Genomic DNA, 22,698 nt, shown 5'->3' with positions numbered 1-22,698 from the left:
CTTCCCGTAAACACCGACTTTAATTTGCTTGAAAAGGCCCGTTTCGGCCTTTAACATATTGGGCTAAAAATATCTAATCAAGGCCCATTACGTATATTCTGATGGTAAGAAAAACTCAAATTGAGTTTTACCATAGTTATACACATTCTAAACCAATAATTTGAGTTTTACCATAGTTATACACATTCTAAACCAAGAATTTGAGTTTTGACCCCAAAAAAAAAAACCAAGAATTTGAGTTTTACCATAGTTTCAAATTCTTGGTTTGAGTTTAGATATACACACATTCTAAAACATTATTAAACTGAAACCTTGATATTTTGTTTCAGTTTCTACAAACCGAATCCCAAAGAAATTTATTAACCAGATTGCCCACTTATATTCAAACCTAGAAAACACCATTGCTATTCCATTTGGGATCTATCAAATAGTAAAGGGAGATAATTTTTGGTAAACTTGAAGGAACAAGAAAATGAAACTATGAAATGTGGTTCAAATAGTAAAATGAGTTCTGTTTGTCAAAATGTGTTGGGTTGGTAGGGTTGATTTCTCTTTGTTTTTTTTTTTGTTTTTTTGGGATAAATGGTTGATTTTCTCTTTGTTTTTTGATTTTTTGGGGTAAATGTTGGATTTTCTCTTTGTTTTTTGATTTTTTGGGGGTCAATGGTTGATTTTCTCTTAAATTTATGGACAAGTCATAAATTGTAGTTGTCCCTTCGGGGACATCCGATAAAAGTCATAAATTGTAGTTTCCCTTGAGAAGACTTTGGTAGTCTCTTTCTGAGTATCTCTAGTGTTTGTCTTCTATTGGCTTTAGCCAAAGTCAAATTATATATATTCCATCAAACAAATGATGGGTCAAATCCACATCATATACTACCAAAGTAATGTAAGTGTTTTTGTTTCTTGAAAAGAAAAGTTTTTTCTTCTTGTTCTTCCCATTTCTCCAATGGATCCAAGAATGATCGTCACCACTTAAATCGGAAGCATCGATTTGTACAAGGTTATCCACGAGAAATCATACATTCTTGAAATCATTGATTCAGTACCTTTCATCAACACTCCTCTTCATGTAGCATCTGCTTCCGGAAACCTTGCTTTTGCCACTGAGTTGATGAATCTTAAGCCATCCTTTGCTAGAAAACTTAACACGTATGGTCCATTGCATCTTGCTATAGAGGAAGGTGAAACACAGTTAGTTCTAAGTTTCCTCAAGGTTGATCCCGACCTTGTTCGCCTTAGAGGAAGAGAATGTATAATTCTTTACTAATTACTGTTTTCAATAAGCTATGGGGAAGAAAATGCAGAACCGCCATTAATTAGAAACCTTAGTGAATCCAATTATCTTTTTCTTATCCCGGATGAATCAACTAGATTATGGGTTCTTCAAAGGGGTTTGTGGCATGTCGATGATTGTGTGATGTTTGTAGCTTCTTGGATTCCAAAAGCTTCATTGGCTATCCATGAGATCAAAACAATTCCAGTTTTTAAAAAATATATCCAATATTTTGTACTGAATTCCGGGAATTAGCCATATTACATCTGGTTTAGGTGCTCCAATGGCAACTCACAAAATAATTCTAGACGACTAGACCCCATTCTCATGGGTGAGGCGAAGATTCTGGTGGAAGTTGAGTTGAGTAAAGCCTTTCCGACAAGAATTTTCTGCTAGTAACGAAACAGGTTTTATTTCAATGGTGGATGTCGACTATGCTTGGTTACCATCTAAATGTAGTAGATGCGGTCAACTAGATCATAAGATCAAGCGGTGCTTACAAGCATATGCTTCACAAGTTATGCTTCTACAATTGTGGAGACTGATATGGTGATTAACTCAGAAGCTGGGAACGAGTCTAGGCCGAATGTTGCACATCAGACCTCCATTTCAGTTCCCGCCATAAGTTTAGAGGTAGATCCTTCTAACCCCTCTGTTCGGCCATCTATTGATCCAATCCCGATTGGAGTATCTTCTTCTTGCATAGAGAAAAGTTCCATAATTCCAGGTGCTACATCCACCGCAGAATATGTCTCTTGTCCTAAGGCACATTCCAACGTACCTGCAACTATTCCTACTCCTATTTCTATTGAGTCTCCACTATCAGAGACTGCTATTGGTTTTTCAAAAGCCACTACTCCTCAAGCTATTGCTACCGTCCGAAGGGAAAGAGTAACGCAAGTTGAACACAATTTTGGTGCGAACAAATTTGCCTCTTTGGCTTTTTCGAAAGGAGAAGAAGATTTGTCAGATTCAGAAAAAGAGTCTGACACTACGGATCTTATGGCACCTTCAGGAAAAAGAATCCTTCGAGAGAGACCAGTTAAACCATCAACAAAAGTTAAAGAGATGAATTGTCAAGTCACAGGTGGTGGACGAGGAAACCAAGATCGTGGGAACCGAGGTGGACGAAGTGGACGTGGCTAGTCTTAAGCATCTTAATCACTATATTCAATCGTAGCGGATGATGCGATTTCATATGATGTATTCAATGTATCCAAGCTTTTTATTTCTTGTAATCTCTTTGCAAAAACTGCATGATTTTGTATCATGGCTTGTAAGTGGTTTCGTAATCAAATAAAATAGTTCGGATTAAAAAAAAAATATTAATTACTGACATCAAATATCTGATTTGCTATCCTATATATTAAATGAGAATGTAGTTTAATGAAAAAAATCCGATTTGTTTTAAATAAATTGGCTTAGAAAACCTCATTTGCTAACGTCAATGATGACGTTTATTCCACGTCAAATGTGACATGGCAAGGTCGCTAGCTCTGCGCAATTTCATTGGATGATGATGCTGATGTGTAAATTCTGTCCAAGTTTTTTATGATATAAAATAATTAAGAAAAGAGAAAATCACAAACGGATAAACACGCGGATCTTTATACCCGACCCGGCCCAATTATCTGTTTTTAAGAACATAATTTGGCCCTATACGTCTGAGAAACCTATTTCTAAATTTATTGAAATTATTGATTTTTAAAAACTTTTCCGCGTAAGAAAATAGAAATGATTCTCAAAATGGAAGATTACATTAACTATTAGCAGGATTTACCGGAGTTAATGTAACAAAATATACAGAAAATTTAACTTTTCAAAAAGAAACAAGAATTTATGTTACAGTTTAATACTAGACATCAATTTTGGCAATTAAATCAATTTGAATATATTGATTCTCAAATATTCCCGCAACAATACCTACTTCTACGCACATTCCGAATATCCATATTCTTCATTTCATTTTCTTTCTCAAAATAATTGAAATCCCGCCTAACATCATTTTAAAAATGTTTTCATTCACTTCCTCTCCCTATATATACCACATATCGTAAACCCTAAAACTCTACCATTCTCATACACTAAAATGGCTTTAGTTCGCAGATGTTCAGCTGCTATAGTTCCATTTGCCAAATTAGATCAATCAAGTGAAATTCAGAAAGTTAGAGCTACTATATTTTCACTTTGGAAAGTCAAGAATAGGCAGTCTGGCTTTGTTATAGAAATGGTATTGGTTGACGAAGAGGTTTGTATGCGATCTTATGTATTTTTCTTATTGTTATTTTAAGTAATCTATAGATTATATAGTAATACTATTTACGTGTGATTCACAGGGCACTAGGATTCACGCTACTGTTGATGAAGAATTGATCGCAAAACATAAAGGGATCCTTATAGAAGAAAAATCACTTTCTATTAATTGCTTCATAATTAAGAATACTATGGTGATTTTAGGACGACTCCATTACCATACAAGATTGCTTTGTGCATGACAACCCGTGCTAAGGAGATTAATGATTTTCCATCAGATTTGCCATAGAAATATTTGTCTGATTTCAAGTCAATCAAGGAAGACAAACTCGACAAAAACGTCCTCATCGGTATGTCATCATCTTGATTATGAAATTTATATTATAATAATGTACATATTTATCATTGAATACAAATATTTTTTCTTGAAGATGTCATTGGACAAATTGTCACCGTTGGGAGTATGGAAGTTATAAAACCTAAAGGAAAAAGTGGGATCAGCGAGAAATTGATGATAACACTTTGGGATACCAAGTAAGTGGTTATGATATCATACCAATATAAACATAACAATATTTTTAAAAAATTTAACGCTAATATGTTTACTGATGAAGCGATGTCCAACTGAAATGTACACTATAGAGACAATATGCTAAAACAACTGTTGAGTACACTGATAAACATATGGCTGCTATTGTTGTGTGTGTAATGCGATTTTTCTGTATAAAAGAGTACAAATGTTAGATTACTATATCCCCTATTCATATATATACAGTTTTTAGAGATTTAGGATTTGGATTAGTTTGTTAATTATTCTTTTTTAATGTTTTCCGGGTATAGGTGACATTTCAATATCAAATGTTTTCAACTCCACCAAAATTCTGTTTGATCCTGACATCAAGATCGTGAAAGACTTCAGAGAAAAGTATGTTATGTGACAATTTAATATCATTTTAAAATTGTAGAATTTATATAATTATAGGATTATATTTTTGTAGGTTGCCAAAAAACAATCAAATGATTGTGCATGCTGAACAGAGTTATTCGACTTCTTGCTATTGACTACCGTGAAGAATTCTTAGGTGTGAAAACTAGGAGGCGTACGATAGCTGGAATTCGTGATAAAAAGCGGTATGAGCTATATATTTTGAAAATGGTATAAATATATTTACATTTAACTATATACATATTAATGGTTTTGTTATATCCTAGCAAGATTGTAACATGTGTTACGGTCAAAGACATTGACACTTCAAAGCTGTGGTATTATTGGGCATGCAAACCTTGCAACATCAAAGTTTTAGAGCATGGAATTATGTTTGATGATGAAGATTACGATAAGAGGATTCTTCTTTTCAGTTGCAAGAATTGTGCTGATATTTATTCATATGATACCATCGTCGCAAGGTAATACAATGATTTGTCCCATAAAGTCATGAAAACATTACTTATTTCATTAAGTGTTTCTTAGGTAATATATTTAGCACATATAGCAGAATTATAAATATTGACTTTCTCTGATTGATTGGATTAATGTTCGCCTTAATTTATTACATTGATTCGTCTCATCATACATTTATTCGGCACTACATTACATGTTTATGATTGTAACGTTTAAATAACTCATTCTTTTACTATATTTCAAACAATGTAGGTACTACATTGTATTATTTGTAACTGATGATTCAGACGTCGATGTCTGCTTCTTGATGTTTGATGACACTGCTCAAAGGTTGTTAGGTCATTCAGCTGAGTCTATAATGGAACAAAATGATGAGGTTAGTTGTGTAATAATTTTGTACATTATGCAATATTTACATTTTCTTAAATAATATTAATCCATTATATATAATGATGCGCATGATTTACCAAGAGGGCTCCCTGATGGCTTGACAAAGCTCCTAACTATGAGGATGCTTTTCAAAATAACAGTTTCAGAAGAACATACAAAAGGAAGCCAATCTCCGTATGTAGTAGAACTATGGTCTCAAGATGTTGACATTATGACTGAGTGGGATTCTTGATCAGAGGTAATATATGATAAATTTTTACAAACTTCTAAAGCTTGCTTTTTTCATCGTTTAGTTAAATTAAGACATCAACAATGTACATATGTCTCCAGCAACCGTTGATGCTTACGAGTTCAGACGAACTTGAGAATCCATCGTCTGGATCTTCACTCACTCCTTCTTCTAAGAAGGTAATTAAGAGTCCTGACTATTTGGATGAAGGTGAAAGATCTGTTAACAAAAAGCGACCGAAGCAAGAGATCCCAATGAAATTATGAAGAAGCAAGATATCGTAATGAAATTATTGCAAAAATGCATTGCTGGTGATTGATTATTGCTTTTGATATTTGTAACCAATTTGTCCCATGGGTGGATAACGTTTGAACTCTATTCCTTATTTTGTTTGGGATATTTGTGGAACCTTTTGGCGTATTTTATTTAATCGTGGAACTTTAATGTTGCCCTAGATTGTTTTTCCCTAATTATATTTTTTTGAAACTTTAATTTGTGATTTTTTATTTCCAACCAACTGTCATAAATTTACATGAGAATTTCAATTAAGACGACATTAAAACAGTAACCGTTTTACTCCATCACATAGAAAACTATTCATTTCCTTATACTCTTTCATCTTCCATCTTCACAAAATTATTAAAACAAAGAATGTCTCCTTGTGAAAGACTTTCCGATCTTCAGATTTCAAAAGGTGGATATCGTATTTGTGTTCAGACACTAAGATATTATTATGATTATACTCTCTTCGATCGACATAATCGGATGTTAGTTTTTGCGGATTAATTTGTAAGTTTTTCAAGTTTGAAAAGATTTACCGTTTATATGTTTTAGGAATGTTTACCTAAATTATTTATTTTTATAAACCGTGTAGGGCAATCGCATCCTGTCTACTATTTAATATGATATTATGGACAAATTCGAGTATGAATTGGTTGAAGGAGATTGGGTTTTTCTTGGTAATTTTGAAGTTACTGACAGAGTGATTCGTCCAAGTATATCATCAAATAACTATCATATACATTTCCTCTGTTGAGAAAACCGATCCGTAGTCTTCAAGAGGAATATACTCTTTTTGTAATTTCATGAATATTTTATATAGATTTATTCATACAGGTAGATATTTCGGTATATTTCTTACAACTTTTTTTAAAAAAATTGTTTATCTAAGGAACTCCAACATGTATTTAAAGGCACATATTGTTGCAGTTGATCTTCTCGGCGTTGTCACATTTGTTCAAAAACTTCAGTTAGGAGTTCCTATGTCCGATACATCGGACACACCCACGGAACGTCCACTTATTTGTTTTAAAATTCAAGGTTTCAGGTATGTACAACTTATTCTGAGAACATCTGTTATTTGTAAATTTTTTATTTTGAAACCAATTTTAAAGTATAATAATAATGTTCTAAATGATTTAAATATACAGTGGAGAAAATTTGAAATGTATTGTTTGAGATAACTTGGCAAGGAAATTTGAAGATCTTTGAACGAATCGTGAAAGATTCTTGGACGATTATTCTCTTTCACTAGATGGAGAAATAACTATCTACCTCATTATTTGATATTTTTAATTAATTACAAGTTTTACATATATATTTTTTCCAAATAGTGAGTATGTCTATGTATTTAGATGAATGGATAGTTGAATCGGAAAGATTCATATCTGATATTGTCGAGAATCCTCCTACCCCAGAAGTGGAAAGTGCAAGGTTGAGGAATGTTTATTCCATCTTTGATATTGTATCCTATATTATAATCTTTCTAAATATATGATAATTATATTTCTTATATTGACATAACGCTTATAATGATTAAAAAATCTTAATATTATTTCAGGCTTGCATCTTCAAATGATTTTTCTCCGTTCAACGATGAATATGAAGACCAGTCTCAGTAAAAGAAGTTGGTGTTCCTTTTTTCTTATTTTTATAATGTTAAACCTTACTTTAAAATTATTCTGATTGAGATAACTTATCCAATGAAAATATTTTATATTTTCTAAATAACTATTACATTTTTTTGGGTATACTGTCGAGAATTGTACTCTATTTCTTTGATTACAAAAAATAACAATGATATTCAAAATTTGGATGATCCGTGATTTATGTATGTATTAAAAAATATAGTACATAAATTTCGGTTTTGTACTCTCATTAATGATTTGTAATTAATGAAATGAGGTAATTGACTTAATTAAAAAGAAGTAGTCAGTACAAGATATGACATTTTCCTACCATATTTACGTATTTCATTATATATATTTAATCAATATAAAAGTCAAATATACCAATGAATTGAATGTAACCATTTTGGTTTGTTCGTAAGTTACTTAATGCAATAAATGTCAAAGGTTGCTATTTGTATTCAGATTTTACAAAACGACACAACCTTTCAAACCCTATACTTTCTATTGTTTTCCTATACATATAAAAGGACCAAGTAGAAAAACTTCTCGTCATCTTAACAAAAAACAAACAAGTCCCAGAAAACAACCACTTTCCTCAAACATGTCTCGCTATTGTACCTTTGAGTATCTTTCTCCCACAAAATCTGACTCCAGAATCCTTATAAAAGTTATAAGAGTTTGGGAACAATTCAACTAGCGTAATCATCGCCAGGAATTGCATCTTATCCTCGGTGACGAAAATGTAAGTTCATATTTTAAAATTTTTTTATTCTGTTGCATGTTATGAACATTTAAACACATGAATATCTGAAATGATTATTTGGTTCACGAATTCAGGGTTACAAAATAGAGGCATCGATAGATCAGGATCTTATTCCTTCCCTCGGTCCAAAGTTTAAAGAAGGAGAATGGAATTATATCAAATTCTTCAACGTTGTCAATGCGTTCGGATCTTTCGGAAATACTATAAACTACCACTTCATCAACATGAACGCCGATACTGTTGTAGACAAGACGTTTCAAGTTAATCCTAAGCATATGATGGATTTTATGCCATTTGATGTCATTATTCGAGGGAATTTCCCTACTGAGTACTCTATCTTCTTACCTTTAGTCAATTTAATATATAGGGTTACAAATATTGTGTAATAAAAATGTTTCTTTGTAGATTTGATCGGCGTAATCATCTATGTTGATGATGATCTAAGTACTGACATTGATGACCCATACGAGATGATTTTTGGACCTTCTCACAAATTGGACATTCAGATAAGGGACATGAAGTAAGACATTTTATATTATCATCTATATACGTAAAGGCCAATCTTTTGTCTTATCATTCAAAGTATTTATATTTTAGTTAATGTTGTTGTAATATAATTTTTGGTTTAGTTATAATGATATGGATATCGAACTTATTGGGAAGACTGCTCTGGATTTCTGGAAGAAGTGGGAAGACATAGGTACTTATGAAACAGTCTTGACTTTGCGCATGTTTTGTCTAACCTATGATTCCGAAGGTTAATAATAAAATTTTATAATCGAGTGGGAACATTCATTTCGACTTTGTTTATATGTTAATTTGGCTTCTAACATTTCTGCCCTTTATATTTCTAAATCATACAGGGAGATATCGTATAAGAAATGTTGGAGATCATTCTGAAATACTTTTCAATCCTCACATAAAAGAGGTTTTTGATTTTCTTGACTGGTAATTTTCTAATTGGTATTAATGTATATAATAAGTTTTGTGGGTTATTTTATTCTTTTTTCAATTGTTAACTTGAAATTTATTTTCTGTCAGACTTCCTTTTACCGATATCCATGGAGATCCGAGCTGGCCATAACTTTTATCCCTCTACTTATATTTTAATACCAACTGTTAAACGTTCAAACATTATGTAATATTTACCCATAAAACTGGGATGTATTTGAACCTATTTTCGTATATTTGTAATGAAATATTTAGTATTTATTTATGTTAATGTTTAATTGCCATTTTACTTATGTCCTTTAATATCATTGTATTTATTGTTTATATATTTTACATGTATATATGTATAGTTTTGGTTATAACATATACCATCTATATATAGAATTCATTTGAATTTAGAAATGTTACTTCCTTTATAGAAATTTTTTTTCATCCAATATTTCCCATTTCCATAATAATAAGATATTGCCAAATTATACAACTACAATATTTTAACGGCCATTTTTTATATTATGCCAAATTTAGTACCATACTAATTTGTTACGGTAGACTTGGAAATTATATTTATTAGGAGCCTTTATGAGTTTAACCGAGAGATGTTTATGCCATGCGATGCAACTATAACGTTTCTTACGCAGTTGACAACGTTTGCTCAGTATTGATTTTTTTTTTGGTCCAATGCTCACAATTGATCTATTAACAACTTTACGTGTAAGAGTAATTTTAAATTAATTCCGATTGACGTTTGCATTTTAGTGCTGACAACTACTGTTAAGATTTTCTCATTACCTTTGGATTTGAGTGTAAAATATTATATTATGTTGCCTATATTTTAATGTTTGTGGATTATAATCAATGTAGCAGTTGAGCTTATAATCTTACGGATCAATACACATATATGAGAAAGTGAATTGGGAGAATAATTATTTTTATTTTATTGAAGATAATTAAGGTACAAAAAAAAACAGAGATAATATTAGCTAAACTTCGAAATTTCTCCTTCCACGTTTATTCTTATGTGCCTACAATATTCAAAAACATATTATGTAGTTAACTTCAAACATATTAGTTAAACAAATCAATGTATTAATGGAATATTAATAGTGATATATCATGGTTTTTATGGTTTTTAACCATGGTATAGGTCTTATTTATAGAGTCTTTTTAGTGTCTTTCGAGTCTTTTGGAGTCTTTTCAGGTCATAGATACGTTTGGAGCTTAACTGGAGACTTTGGAGCACTTTAGAGCTTAATCAGGATCAAATTCGTCAAGTATGGATTTTGTGCTTTAGTGATGCTCGACACCATAGAGAGTGATGCTCGACACTTGTCAGAGAAATAAGGAAAAGGCGATTTTGTTTCCTGTTTGAAGAAGGAGTTGGGCCCAAACGTTTTCAAGGAAGCCCAAGACGTGTCTTAGAGATATATATAGGATTTTTATTCCCTTTTTATGAGGACCTTAGATTTTCTTAGAGAAGACTTTTGTTTTTGAGAGCTTTTGGGGAGACAAGTCTGAAACTCTGTTCCGGAGAGAGAAGATTTCGAACCCCTGTTTATTTATCTATTTACTGCTTTCTGCAATCTATTCATTCATGTTTATTGCTTCAATCTCCATGTCTGAGTAGTTTGTTTGTTAGGTTTAGGGTTCTCATGGAGGATTTTCTCTGGATGTTTGATTAATTGATTTAGTTAGGGTTCATAATCTATTTAGTTCTTCACCATAGGTTGTTCTTAAAGCTAATTCTGGACTGGCCACCTAGAACTTAGATCTTAGGTTGCTTAATTGACATGGAAGTGTAATTGAATAACTGGAAAGAACCTAGGGTGAGCAAAGTAGCTATTCGCAAAGGAATTTGGTTTAGATACTCTGTGAACATATCGAACTTGAGCATTAAAGCTGGTTTAAATCTTTAGGGTTTGCAAAGGAATTTGAAATTCTAGGATTTTAACTTAGATAATTCTCACAACGGAAGTTGGTTAATTATAATTATGTGATTCGAGTTCAAGAACCGTGCTTAAACCTGAACCCTGATTAATCGATTGATCTGCATTCATTGATCTCCTGAGAAACGCCCTAAGCCTAATCTCCATCCATCTGAATCTTACAAACCGTTTTTTGCTGCTTAGTCTAATTCTGTTGCATTGCTATTTATTTACAATATTTCTGCTTAGCATAATTCGATCTCTATAAGGTTTATTGAGTGATCTCTTGTCTCTGTGGTTTGACCCCTACATACTACAACTGCACATTTGTGCTCTTGCAGAGTAGCTTAGGGATTAAACTTTGAGCAGATCAAATAGCTTACCCACGGAGATGTATCTAGGTAGCGAATTTCTGTCTTAACGAAGCCGCATTCTATACATTTCAAACCTATCTCCAGATCTAGATGGAGATCGTGTTTTCCGTTCTTGCAACGTTCCTTTGGATCATTAGTCGATTTGTCTTCATTAAGCTGCAGATATTACATATTGATATGAACATCCAATAATACAGAAATCATCAATAAAACGGAATAATTTACAAGTTTAAATTACCTCAGAAGGAACCTCGATGGCTTACGCAGTTGATTTGCTTAGGAAGTCATTCATCTCTTCTCACATATTATTTTGCTCCATCTCTGATTCAGAAATTGGAGGAGGTGATGGTATTTTTTCTACACCAAATCTCATGTTCAATGGTGGTGGATTAATTTTTAGTAATCCGTTTTCATCAAACTGTTTTTCTTGGTGATTCTCCATTTTTGTCTAGTCTCTTATCATGCGTTTAGGGTTGCAGAGTAAATTTTATATGTATTTTTATAATATAAGCTATCTCATATTTTATATAGGATAGGGTAGTTATAAAATATTCAATGTCACCACATTCTATGTTTTCTTGGGAATACTGTTTCAACCAACCTGTTTGACTTTTTCACTTTCGCTTTTGATAAATGGACATAATATTTACACAAGTCTTCTTCGTCTAATTCACATAACTTGACAACTTGTCTCATACAAAAATCTTTAAAAATTTGGATTTTCCTCTTTACAGTTTGATTTAAACCGCGATATATGGTAACATAATATTGTGCTCTGATAATTTCGAACTAATATTCTTATGAAGCAATTATTTATAATTTGAATTATCTAACCATATATTCTGGATTTTTTAAAATATAATATGAAGGATATTGATATATTGTTCTTACTTTCTATAACGAGATGCATATATTCTGGATTTTTTAAGGCGAGCTTCGCCTTCAAGGTATGTCTGGAATCTTCACTTTATGCTTTAATGTATGAGCTCGACTGATATATTTTTTGCTTTTATTCTCAGTTCATCGCGAGCTGCAACCGTGCGCGGGGTCAGTACATGCGCTGGCTCCATAATGGTGCCGCTCGGCTGAAGGATGCCCAGGCTGCTGGCGAAAAGGCAGTGAAAGAGCGTGACGCCGCCATCGAGGAGCGAAGGGTCGCCGAGGACAATTGGCAGACCATGAAAAGGAAAGCGGAGCAGCTCGATATAGGGGTTAAAGAGCTAACCGACAAGATCGAGGCGATGAAGCAAGAGAACCTCGATTTAGTGAATAACCTGCAGATCGTCAATGAGGCCAAGATCCAGGTCGAGAAGTCGATCGCCACTGAGGTCGTCCGGGCACAGCGACAAGTTGATGAGAGAATCGAGGCGGAGACGACCTGAATTTAGGCGGATGCCGAGGCGAAGTATTCCGGTCGCATCGATCGGCTGAGGATTCGGGTTGCTCAACAGGAGGCGATCGAGAAGGTTAAGCTCGATCTGGTTCAGGCTCGAGGTACATTGGAATGCCTTGATCTCTTATTTGTATATTCGTGTATGCCCTATTTAATCCATCTATATATTCACATCATACTTTTGTGAACTGCAACTTCATTTGTTACACTGAAAAAAAATTCTCAATATTCTTCATTTCTACTGCTATGAACAGGATAGGTAATCCTTTTGCATCCAACTTTATTCTATTAAGAATCCTTAGTATAGAACTACAGAGACTTAACCTTTATAACTTCTTATCATACATTATTTGTTTCCTTTTAACTGTTTTAACAAGTTCTTCTGATTGTTTTCAGAAATTATTCAATTTCATCTACCAAGAACAAATTCTCCCAAGCGAAACAAGGTGGACAAACTAATGAAAAATACAAAATTTATTGCTTGGATGGAGTGTAACAAGATATACCCAACTGCCAGATTCCTGCTCTACATTGAGTTATCTCATCAATTTGTCTGGAATGCCACATTGCATGAGTGGAGGCCACGGGTGAAGGGTTCAGGAAATCCAACTATTCTTCAACAGTATTTAATTTATGATGGGGAAAATTTTTATTTGGGTTGTCTGTTGAGTATCATTAGAGGTCCTCGCAGTTATGAAGATATCCGAACAGTTAATGGTGTTGTATACGACACCTTCAGAAAAGCTTGCTATGCAATGGGCTTATTCCCGGTCAATTAGAATTATATGTCTTTCTTAATATTAGTTTTAAAATTGCATGCTGAATATTTATTTCAATAAGTTACTTTCATTTTGTTGTTTTTCATCGTCTTAATTTTTTAAATTACTTTTTATGTTGAATACTAGAAATAGTAAGGTAAATCATCTACTAAATTCTACATTTTCCATCGTTACATATTACATAATTAATACAACAGTCAACCAATTAACATTTCATTAAATATACCGTAACTTATAATTTATAATTTAATTAATAAACTGTTATAATTGTAAGTTTAATGTATTGTTAATGTGGATTAATCGTAACTTAGTTGTTAATAAAATAAAATATATCTCAAATTTTGGAAATCTCTAATAAAATTAATCAACTTTTTAAATTTCAAATTTAAATGAAATACATAATATAGAAAAATGCGATTTATTGTTATTTTAGATAATTGCTGCGATGAGATATAAAAAATCTAACATTCCTGATAATTTGGAAAAATGTAATATTTTTAAATTAAAAAATATCAATTAAAAGGTCTTTATGTCTTACACAATATTGGATCTCATTCGATGTAAATAACAATTTCCTACATAAGCAAGGACAATTCTTCCTAAAAATTCCAGTGAATAATAAAAAATCAATAATAGCAAAAACTTATGAAAAAGATATACATTTCTCATTACCTACTGATCAAAATTACTTGTATTTATACTCTATTCAGATTTTGGTATAAAATACTAACAGTATATTTCCTGTCGAAAGTGAGCATTCACAAGTAATATAATTGTAATAACTCTGTGCCGACACAATGAATATAACAACTTTTTCAAATGTGATTCTCGACAGATGCACAATAAATATTATGTAGGAAAAAATGTATTTTTCTTTCATATAAACATATTTTTTGTACGTCTGTCTGAGGATCACATTAAAAGAATAATTGTAGTATGGGTTGTGTTTGAGTAAGTAATTGTTTGCTTGGTTAGTTGATCAAAATTTTCTTATGGGGTGTATATATAGAATTCTTAGAAAGTGACTCCTCATTTTTCTTCGCCTTGTTTCATATTCCCCAAAAGTCGTTTATAATTACAACATATTAAATAACATTTGACTGATTTATCACCATTTCCAAATGAATTTACATTTCGAAATAAATGAATACATCTTCGCATATAATTTATAAAATATGTTCATATATGTCACATTTCGATGAATAATTTACGATTTACGAACATAAAATTAATGTATGTATTCATAATTACATGTATTCTTCATCTACACTTTCTTCATTATACATACCTAATTATAATTACTTAATCAGTTATACATCACTTATTGTTCATATTTACATCAAAAAAAGTATAGCCAATTGTAAGACACAATCTAATTTTTGAACTAATAACATACCATTCGGCCCAAATGGGGTAACAATGTACCCACACACACTGTCAATTATCAATTTTATAAAATTCAACCCAATAAACTTAATAATATACCCAATACAAATAAAATTTATAAAAACATTCAAGCCCGCACATGTGTACGGGTCAGTATCCTAGTAACCATTAAATCAAGAAAACTTTCCTCACCACTAGACAAACCCATTTTAGACAAACCCATTTGTATTTTTGTTTTGTTGAAGTTAATTGATCTTTTGATTTTTTGGTATAACTATGGTAAGTTTGAAATAGTTTGTTTTTGAATAAAGGCACGACGCCCTTTCATCAAGTAATGAGAAGAGGAGATGCAAAAGTGAACGGTGCAACCGCTCTACACATTGCGGGTTTTAAACGCCAAATCGCTAGAGTTGCAATTTTTGAACAAAAGTGATGAAGACGTTACATGTAGCAGCTTATCATATCAGCTTCAAATCAGTAAAGCTGCTGGTAAAATGTTCTGTGGTTAACCGGAACATCCATAACCGGAATGGCATAACCGCTCTATATATCTTACATAACCAGAGAGAACATCACACGAACGGAAACATCATTCGAAAATCAGGAGGCAAGAGCGGAAACTCTACCAAAATCCAAGAAAGTGTCGGAGATCTAGCAGATCACCGATTAGTTTCACGGAGAATTTGCTCACGAAGACAAGCTCGGTATAGGAACCAGACATAAGTAGCAACACGCAGCTTGCTTCTAGTGATAGCCGCACTGATAATCACAGCTACTTATCAAACAGCTTTGCAGCAACCAGGTGGTGTATACCAAGAAAATGCATAAATATTTCTCTGTGCTTCGGAGTGTGAATGGTATTGCTTCTCTTAAGCAACAAGTGATGAGCTTCCTTCCAAGAACAAATATGTTGATAAACCACTCCATGAGATTATTGGTAAAGAATCTGGTAAATACAATACAAATACATCAAATCAAGTTTCATTTACAATCCACAAAAAATAATATAAAAAAGGATAAAGCCTATATTAGTTACTATAATAATACAACAACAACAACAAAAGAAACTTTCTTACTCAAAACGTAAGACTATTTAATTTAAGCAAATACAATGACCACGAGCTTTCTGCTCTGTCTATACTCTATATGTTTTTTCTTTTTCTGGTTTCTCCTCTAGGAAACAAATGGCCGATGTCTGCTTCTGCAGCCACAGAACAGAACCAAATCTGTCCTTTTTTCTTTCATGAGCAGAGTTTCTCTGGTTTTTTTTAGTGTACAAAATATACTTTCCTCGTCTCCTAAAGATTCTGTGTGTAGCTCAGTGTTCCGGTCTCTGATTACAATTGCTCGCGACCGATGACTGAATTCAATTTCTGCTGCAACTGTAGATAAAAACACAAGAGATGTTCGATGATTATGGTTCGGAGATAAGATTTACACGATGTGGTTTCAGTTTCAACAACTTGCAAATTCGTTCCCCACGAGTTGGTCACATGATACTTTGACGTTTAAAAGTGATTTTTCTTCTCGAGATCAAGAGTGTTAACTTACTTGGTTTTGTTTTGATTTTTCTTCTTCAAGTTCTTCCGACAATTCGTGCATTCTGAAGAAATTGAAATTTTCGAAACAATTAGAAAGACTAACACCACATTGATCTTCTATAAAAGATATGTTGGTTGATAGAAGAAGAGGAATAAACCTAGCCCGAAGCTCGGAAATCTTGTTAAGTAGTAACCTTTCTCTCTCGGAAGATGTGGGTTCAACAACCTGTGATCCGAAGACAAAAGCAAAGAATGTAAAGGGACATGATTATGAGACTGCATACGAAGTTTATGTCACATTAATAATCCCAAGAACAAAGTTGATGAATCTACTTACAGCTCCATTACTGTCAGGTCCTCGAGGCAAAGGCGGCAACTTTCCATTTTGAGAACCTATAATAAGGATGAGAGTTAACAAAGTCGCCTTACTTCATCGTTATAACAAACAAAATGAATTGAAGTCTCTATTATCTTACCATCTGTTGTTTCAGTACCTTGTAAGCTACTCAGTAGGCTTATAATAAGATCCTGAAAGTTACAAAGTTCCGTTAAGACAAAACAAAACCTCGAAGTTAAACAATCAAAGATATACGCGCGTTTCAGTGCAGTTTTTTTTTTTCTGTTTTCCCACACCTGTTGTAATGAATTTTGCTGGAACAGATTTTGAAGTTGAGGCATGATGAATGAGTGTGGCACAGGATGACTACTTAACTCCTTAATGGGCTGACATGTTGGCTGTTGCTGGAAAAATAAGATTGTTATGATTAGGAAACAATAATGCTGCCCAATTAAAAGAACCTGGAAGCAAACTGACCAGTTTAGATTCGAGTATCCAATTCCCAACACTGGCAGATTTTCTCAACGGGGATCCCTGCAGATTAAAGAGTATGAATTAACCAGGTAAACTCAGGCAACGAGAGTCATCAGTCTACAATGACAACGCAGAGACTAGAACTGTACTCAATGAAACATCCTAGATTAGGTTTGTCTGGTTAGTAACTGTCAAAGAAAGACAAAAATGATTAGCAAGAAAAGATAAACCCACCCTTGCAGGATCTAAGTTTTCTGATGTTACTGAAAATCTTCCTTTGACTTGAACCAGATTAGCCTTCGACTTGTCATCCAGAGAATCACGGAATCCTATTCAGGAAGATGGACAACCACTCTAAGCTTAACTACAGTAGAAGCAACAAAAATAATAAGCTGCATGACGAAAATGTACTTGCTCACCTCCAGAAGATTTTATAGGAGCTGAAAAACTGTTTGCTGAAGCACGGTTTGGAAGATTCAATGGACCACTAAAGCTGGGTGCCCTCGAGACCGTTGGTGCCGCCTGGCGTTCACTCTCAGGCCTATCAGATAGCAAATTTCAAGTTGGAGCATTTGGAAGTTCGGAGAGAAAGGAGAAGCAGATCTGAAGCGTAGAAAACTGTAATCCAATGATCTCTAAAACATTAATTAGGTAATGACAAACCTTGCATAACCATGGCCCTTCTCTGAATCCGGATTGGTTAACAAAATACCGGGTGAAAGTGGTCCACTCTGAGTCTGCCGTCTCACTGGCTTAGCCTTGGCCTGTGGAACGTCGTGCTCTGAACTTGGTGTCGTTTGTTCAACAGAAGGAGCGGTTGAATTGAGAGTGAATTTATCTTCACAGATCGTTTCTACCACCTCAGTCTCTGAAACTTTTTCCTTTCCGTTGATGTTTTCAGATGGCTGTTGACGACCAGATACCTGTCCTCTGTCACTCACCTGCAATGTTTTCAAAATTAAGTTCAAACGACCATGGACTTTGATACCAAGAGAGTGAAAAATTATAAGATGATTGCAACTGAATATTTATTTGCAACTGGCCTTATTATGTAACTGTTCGTCAAATAGTTCATCTTCTTCCCTACTCTCTGCCAGACTGTCATCATCATCTAGCTATTGCACACACAGAAAAAAAGTATGTAAGCACAATTTTTTTTATGGGAACCAGTGGTTTCTCAAATAGCATTATTAAAGAAATACTATCAAAACATAGCTTACCAAAGATGCTTGTTCTTTCAAATCTTCAATATTAAAGTTCCAAGCACTTACTCCTCTTTGATATTCACTCTGACATGAAAAAAAACTTTTTATAAGCATTCTGCAATTCGAGTCTTAAGTCATAATTTTAAAAAAAAATTTCACCTGTGACATAGCTTCCTGGTCAGCAGAGGCCATTCCTTTCAAAGCAAGCTGAGCAGCATCCTTGGCCTGTCATACAGTGACTCTATCAATTATAGTAGAGCAAGAAAAATACAGCAAGCTTGAAGAAGAGATAAGCATGGCAAACCTGAAGAGCTTTCACACGGGTCCAAAGAGGTGGCAAATCAGCAAATAACTTTTTCACACAGATCTCTGGAGGCTTTGCATTCTTGAAAAATGAGTGTTTCAACAACTTTTCAGCGGTTGGCCTTTTTGTTTGATCTTTCACCAGACACAATGCTACCATTTCTTTAAAGGACTGGGCGCAGCTGATCAGTTTCTAATTAGAACTTACTTGCAACGAAAAAATAGCATAAGAATCCACCTAGAAAGAACACAAGTACCTTTGAAAACTTTTTATCACGGTCATAATCAAGGCCAGGCGGCGCATTTTGAATAGTCATTAAGAGTACCTGTTACGGAGGAAACGGAATAAGATCTATTCTCAATACACATATGAAAAGTATTAAATACCTTCATGGGAGGATATTTTGAGAAAGGTGCATGACCATGAGCCAACTCCAGCGCAGTTATTCCAAAAGACCAGATATCAGCTCTGTAAGAAAGGGACAGAAGACCAAGATAACCAATAGCTGTTATAGCATTTCTTTGATTTCTAGAGAAGTTTTATTTCATTTGGCAAAAAAAATACTCGCTAGGATAAAAGTAACTAAGAGAAATGATAATAGCTGTGTGGCTAAAACAATCACAACACTATCTAGATCAGCTAAAATCAGCCGCAGTCGATTTTGACAAATTTGGCTAACAAATATATCAAAGTGAACTATCAGCTATATTTGAAAGGTACCAGGCAGAGAAGTATAGCATTTTAGCTGGCACATGAGTATCAAAACAAAAACTTACTTCGAATTGTATCCACTTCCTGGCTGCAAGACTTCCGGTGCCATCCTACAAAGAGAAGCAACATATTACATGTCAACCGTTTAAGTAAAGAACAGTTTTTTAAGCTTAAAAAGAGCGAACTAAAGAAAACTACTATAACCAACCAGCATGGAGTACCAACAAATGTGTTTCTTGCACGTTGCCTATCGCCAGTGTCAAACAAGCATGCCGAGACACCAAAATCACCGAGCTTAATCTCCCCAGTGTTATCAAGAAGTATGTTTCCAGCCTAATATGAAAGGCACACAAAGAAGTTTTGAATGCGATATTATAAAATAACAGTGTGAAACAGAAAAATAAACACAATTTCAACTTAAACTAACCTTAACATCTCGATGGATATGCCCTTGTCTATGAAGATAATCAAGAGCTTTAAGAGTTTCTTTCAGCATAGAACATATAGCCGACTCTTCGAATCCATCTGGATATGCTGCCTTCATAAGGTGCAAGCACGAACCCTGAGCCATGAAAGGCATGACGACCCAGAGATTGTGATCAACAGCAAACGAACAAAACGACTTAATAACGTTCGGATGGTCTATCAAACTCATGGTCTGAGCCTCCCTCCTTATATCATCCTAGAAAAAACCAAAACAATACATTCATTACGAGAATCACAAACAATAAGAAACTAACTGAAGCATGAACAGCACTGCAAAATCCAAAAAGTGAAAGAACAGATCTAAACACTCTCCCATTTGATCTAAATGATAAAAGCAACCGATTCCAAACGCAAACTGTGAAGTTGATCATCAATCATATACAAGAGGATTCGTTCGTCGACTAGCGGTGAAATCATCTAAGACTTAATAAGCTGATTCAAAACTCTACTTTGTGTCTCGAAATCGAAATCCCCAACTCAAAAATCTACAACTAAGATAACGAACAAATTACAATCGAAAACGAAATCGAATACGGAAGCTGAAGCTATAACTCAGAAACAAAACGAGATTCGATTTAAGAAAACGAACCAGATTGCTATTGCAGCGATCGAGATCCAAACACTTGATTGCTACGACTTCTTTAGTCGGGAGATAAATTGCTCGATGGACAACGGCACTAGCACCATATCCAACTTCTTCCATAAGCTTGTAATCTTTAGGGTTTACAGAGAAGCCTTTCTTCTTACCACCATCACCACCACGAACACGACCACCACCAGTCGCCATTTTCTTACGCCGTCTCGCACCCAAAATAGCCCTAAAACCACCAAATCCGACTCCGTCTTCAGAAAACAATCACAGAACAAAATCGAATCGAAGAACTAAACGGGGAAAATTTTAATTAAAAAAAAAAATCTGGAGTAGGAAAGAGAGACTAGTAAGTACTCTAGAACAAGACGAAGCCGAGACACCATTGAAATTGTAAACTACAACTTTTTTGTTTGTTTGTTTTTTTTTCTTTCTTCCTTTCGTTTCTTCGGCTCGACTGTGCTCATATTTCTGATCAAAGTTGACCAGCAGAGAATTGAGAATTGCTGACGTGGCGAGACTGTTAAGCATCTAACATTATGACACATGGATTTAGTGAAGAGATTTGACGCATCCACAACTTTATCTTTGGGCTAGCTCACGAGTGACATTGACTGATGGACTTTGGTTGGCGTTGAATAAGCAGGATGGATTGTTTTTTTTTTTATCAACGAATTAGGATGAATGAATATTCATGGATTCTCATTTTTTTAATATCGAAAATAAAATATTATTACTAGTACAAATGTACATTAATTATTAAATATTTATTTCTATTACAAATGTGTTGTCAAAACAAATGATATCATTTTTTAGTTATATAAAAATAAAATAAAATTTTAAAATTATATAAAAATAAAATAAAAATGTCTAATTTATTTTTGTCTTTGAATATTTTGGGAAAGATAAATCTTACATTTAATTGCATCCAATATTTATAAATAAGATGTAAATTACACTAATATTGTAAAGATATAATCAATTTTACATAATTTTACTATAATCGGTTATTCAAGTATAATAAGTTTATGGGTCATGACCTAAATGATCCAAGAAAAGAAAATACCAACAGAATTCATAACACATTGTTCTGAATCTGTGAAATCGATAGTTACACCGAAAAATTTGTCAGTACTCACGATGTATTTAGTTGAGTAAGTTAGGATTAAAAAAATTGTTTTACAAAGTTAGATGGTCGAACCATAGAACATGATATATAGTATCATTTTCTTCCAAAACCGTTGGAATAGCAGGAGTGGAAGCATTAGAACCATCCCATCACACAGCAACAACATCAATTGGCACATCAAAGGTTAATTGGTTGATCAGAGCAAATGAGGCATTTAGATTCTTTATGACCTAGTTGTCCACATATTTGCACTTGGTTGGAAGCCAAGAATACTCTACATCAACTATAGAAGTATTGCCTCTTACATTTTCAACTGTAATTAATCCTTTCCGAGAAACCTTTATCTAGCTCTACATCTACCACAAGCTTAGTCTTTAAGAAGTACATTATTAAACTCTTATCAAAACTCTATAAGAAATTGGGCTTCGTAAAATTGAGCCCGTGTGTTGTTTTGTAAAACTCAGATTTGTATGAATTATAATTGATTTCTCTAATCGTCAGTGAACAAGCAAAGCCCTAGCTTGACCAAATTAATAAAGGAAAAGAGTAAAGACAAAATACAATTCAATTCATCTTAATTATATTATCACAAGTTCACAACCAATTATTGTTTGACGAGATCATATATATTATAAGCAAAGTAAAATTTTAGTTTTAAGCTCTCTCATTCAATTTTAAGGTAGCTAATTACTTTCTGCCCCTCCTTAAATTTGTTTAAACATATTTTTATAAAAACAAATTAAAACAAACAAAAAATGTTGGCCGTATTAGGTTAAAAAAATTCCAACCGAGAAACTAACTTAATATATATATATATATATCAAGCTACTACCTTATTTTCTTAATCGTTGTTGATTGTTTGTTTTACGTGGATCTAAATTCATGGTAGATTTA

At 33.5% G+C, this 22,698-nt stretch overlaps 2 protein-coding genes across 5 annotated transcripts; one reads left to right on the top strand and one right to left on the bottom strand.

The window, feature by feature from the left end:
- Positions 1-949: 949 nt before the first annotated feature.
- Positions 950-15,856, top strand: LOC18015235 (ankyrin repeat-containing protein BDA1). The gene is given in 7 exon segments (XM_024154434.1): positions 950-1,253; positions 15,340-15,406; positions 15,408-15,467; positions 15,469-15,648; positions 15,650-15,680; positions 15,682-15,726; positions 15,728-15,856. Coding segments are annotated over 7 exon segments (816 nt in total).
- Positions 15,857-15,943: 87 nt separating this feature from the next.
- On the bottom strand, positions 15,944-21,111 carry LOC18015234 (serine/threonine-protein kinase BLUS1). Of its 4 annotated transcripts, none has more exons than XM_024154112.1 (21): positions 21,033-21,111; positions 20,676-20,904; positions 20,028-20,282; positions 19,809-19,933; positions 19,666-19,710; positions 19,276-19,357; positions 19,146-19,214; positions 18,890-19,060; positions 18,745-18,810; positions 18,601-18,669; positions 18,424-18,495; positions 18,044-18,321; positions 17,800-17,921; positions 17,615-17,709; positions 17,384-17,440; positions 17,203-17,310; positions 17,046-17,097; positions 16,907-16,962; positions 16,728-16,795; positions 16,580-16,631; positions 15,944-16,410 (listed from the first exon to the last, which is right to left on the bottom strand). In XM_024154112.1, exons 1-21 carry the CDS (start codon positions 21,059-21,061, stop codon positions 16,366-16,368), a joined length of 2,145 nt encoding a protein of 714 aa, XP_024009880.1. In that variant the 5' UTR covers positions 21,062-21,111; the 3' UTR covers positions 15,944-16,365. The 4 variants fall into 4 exon arrangements, with proteins under 4 accessions (XP_024009880.1, XP_024009882.1, XP_024009881.1 ...); XM_024154114.1 differs by having other exon boundaries at positions 17,064-17,097; XM_024154113.1 differs by having other exon boundaries at positions 17,203-17,304.
- Between the last annotated feature and the right edge of the window lie 1,587 nt (positions 21,112-22,698).

Source organism: Eutrema salsugineum, unplaced genomic scaffold (genome assembly GCF_000478725.1).
Source record: "Eutrema salsugineum unplaced genomic scaffold, Eutsalg1_0 scaffold_3, whole genome shotgun sequence".
NCBI classification, from domain to species: Eukaryota; Viridiplantae; Streptophyta; class Magnoliopsida; order Brassicales; family Brassicaceae; genus Eutrema; species Eutrema salsugineum.
Note: the sequence above shows the minus strand (reverse complement) of the source record. Positions and strands in the feature narration are given on the sequence as shown.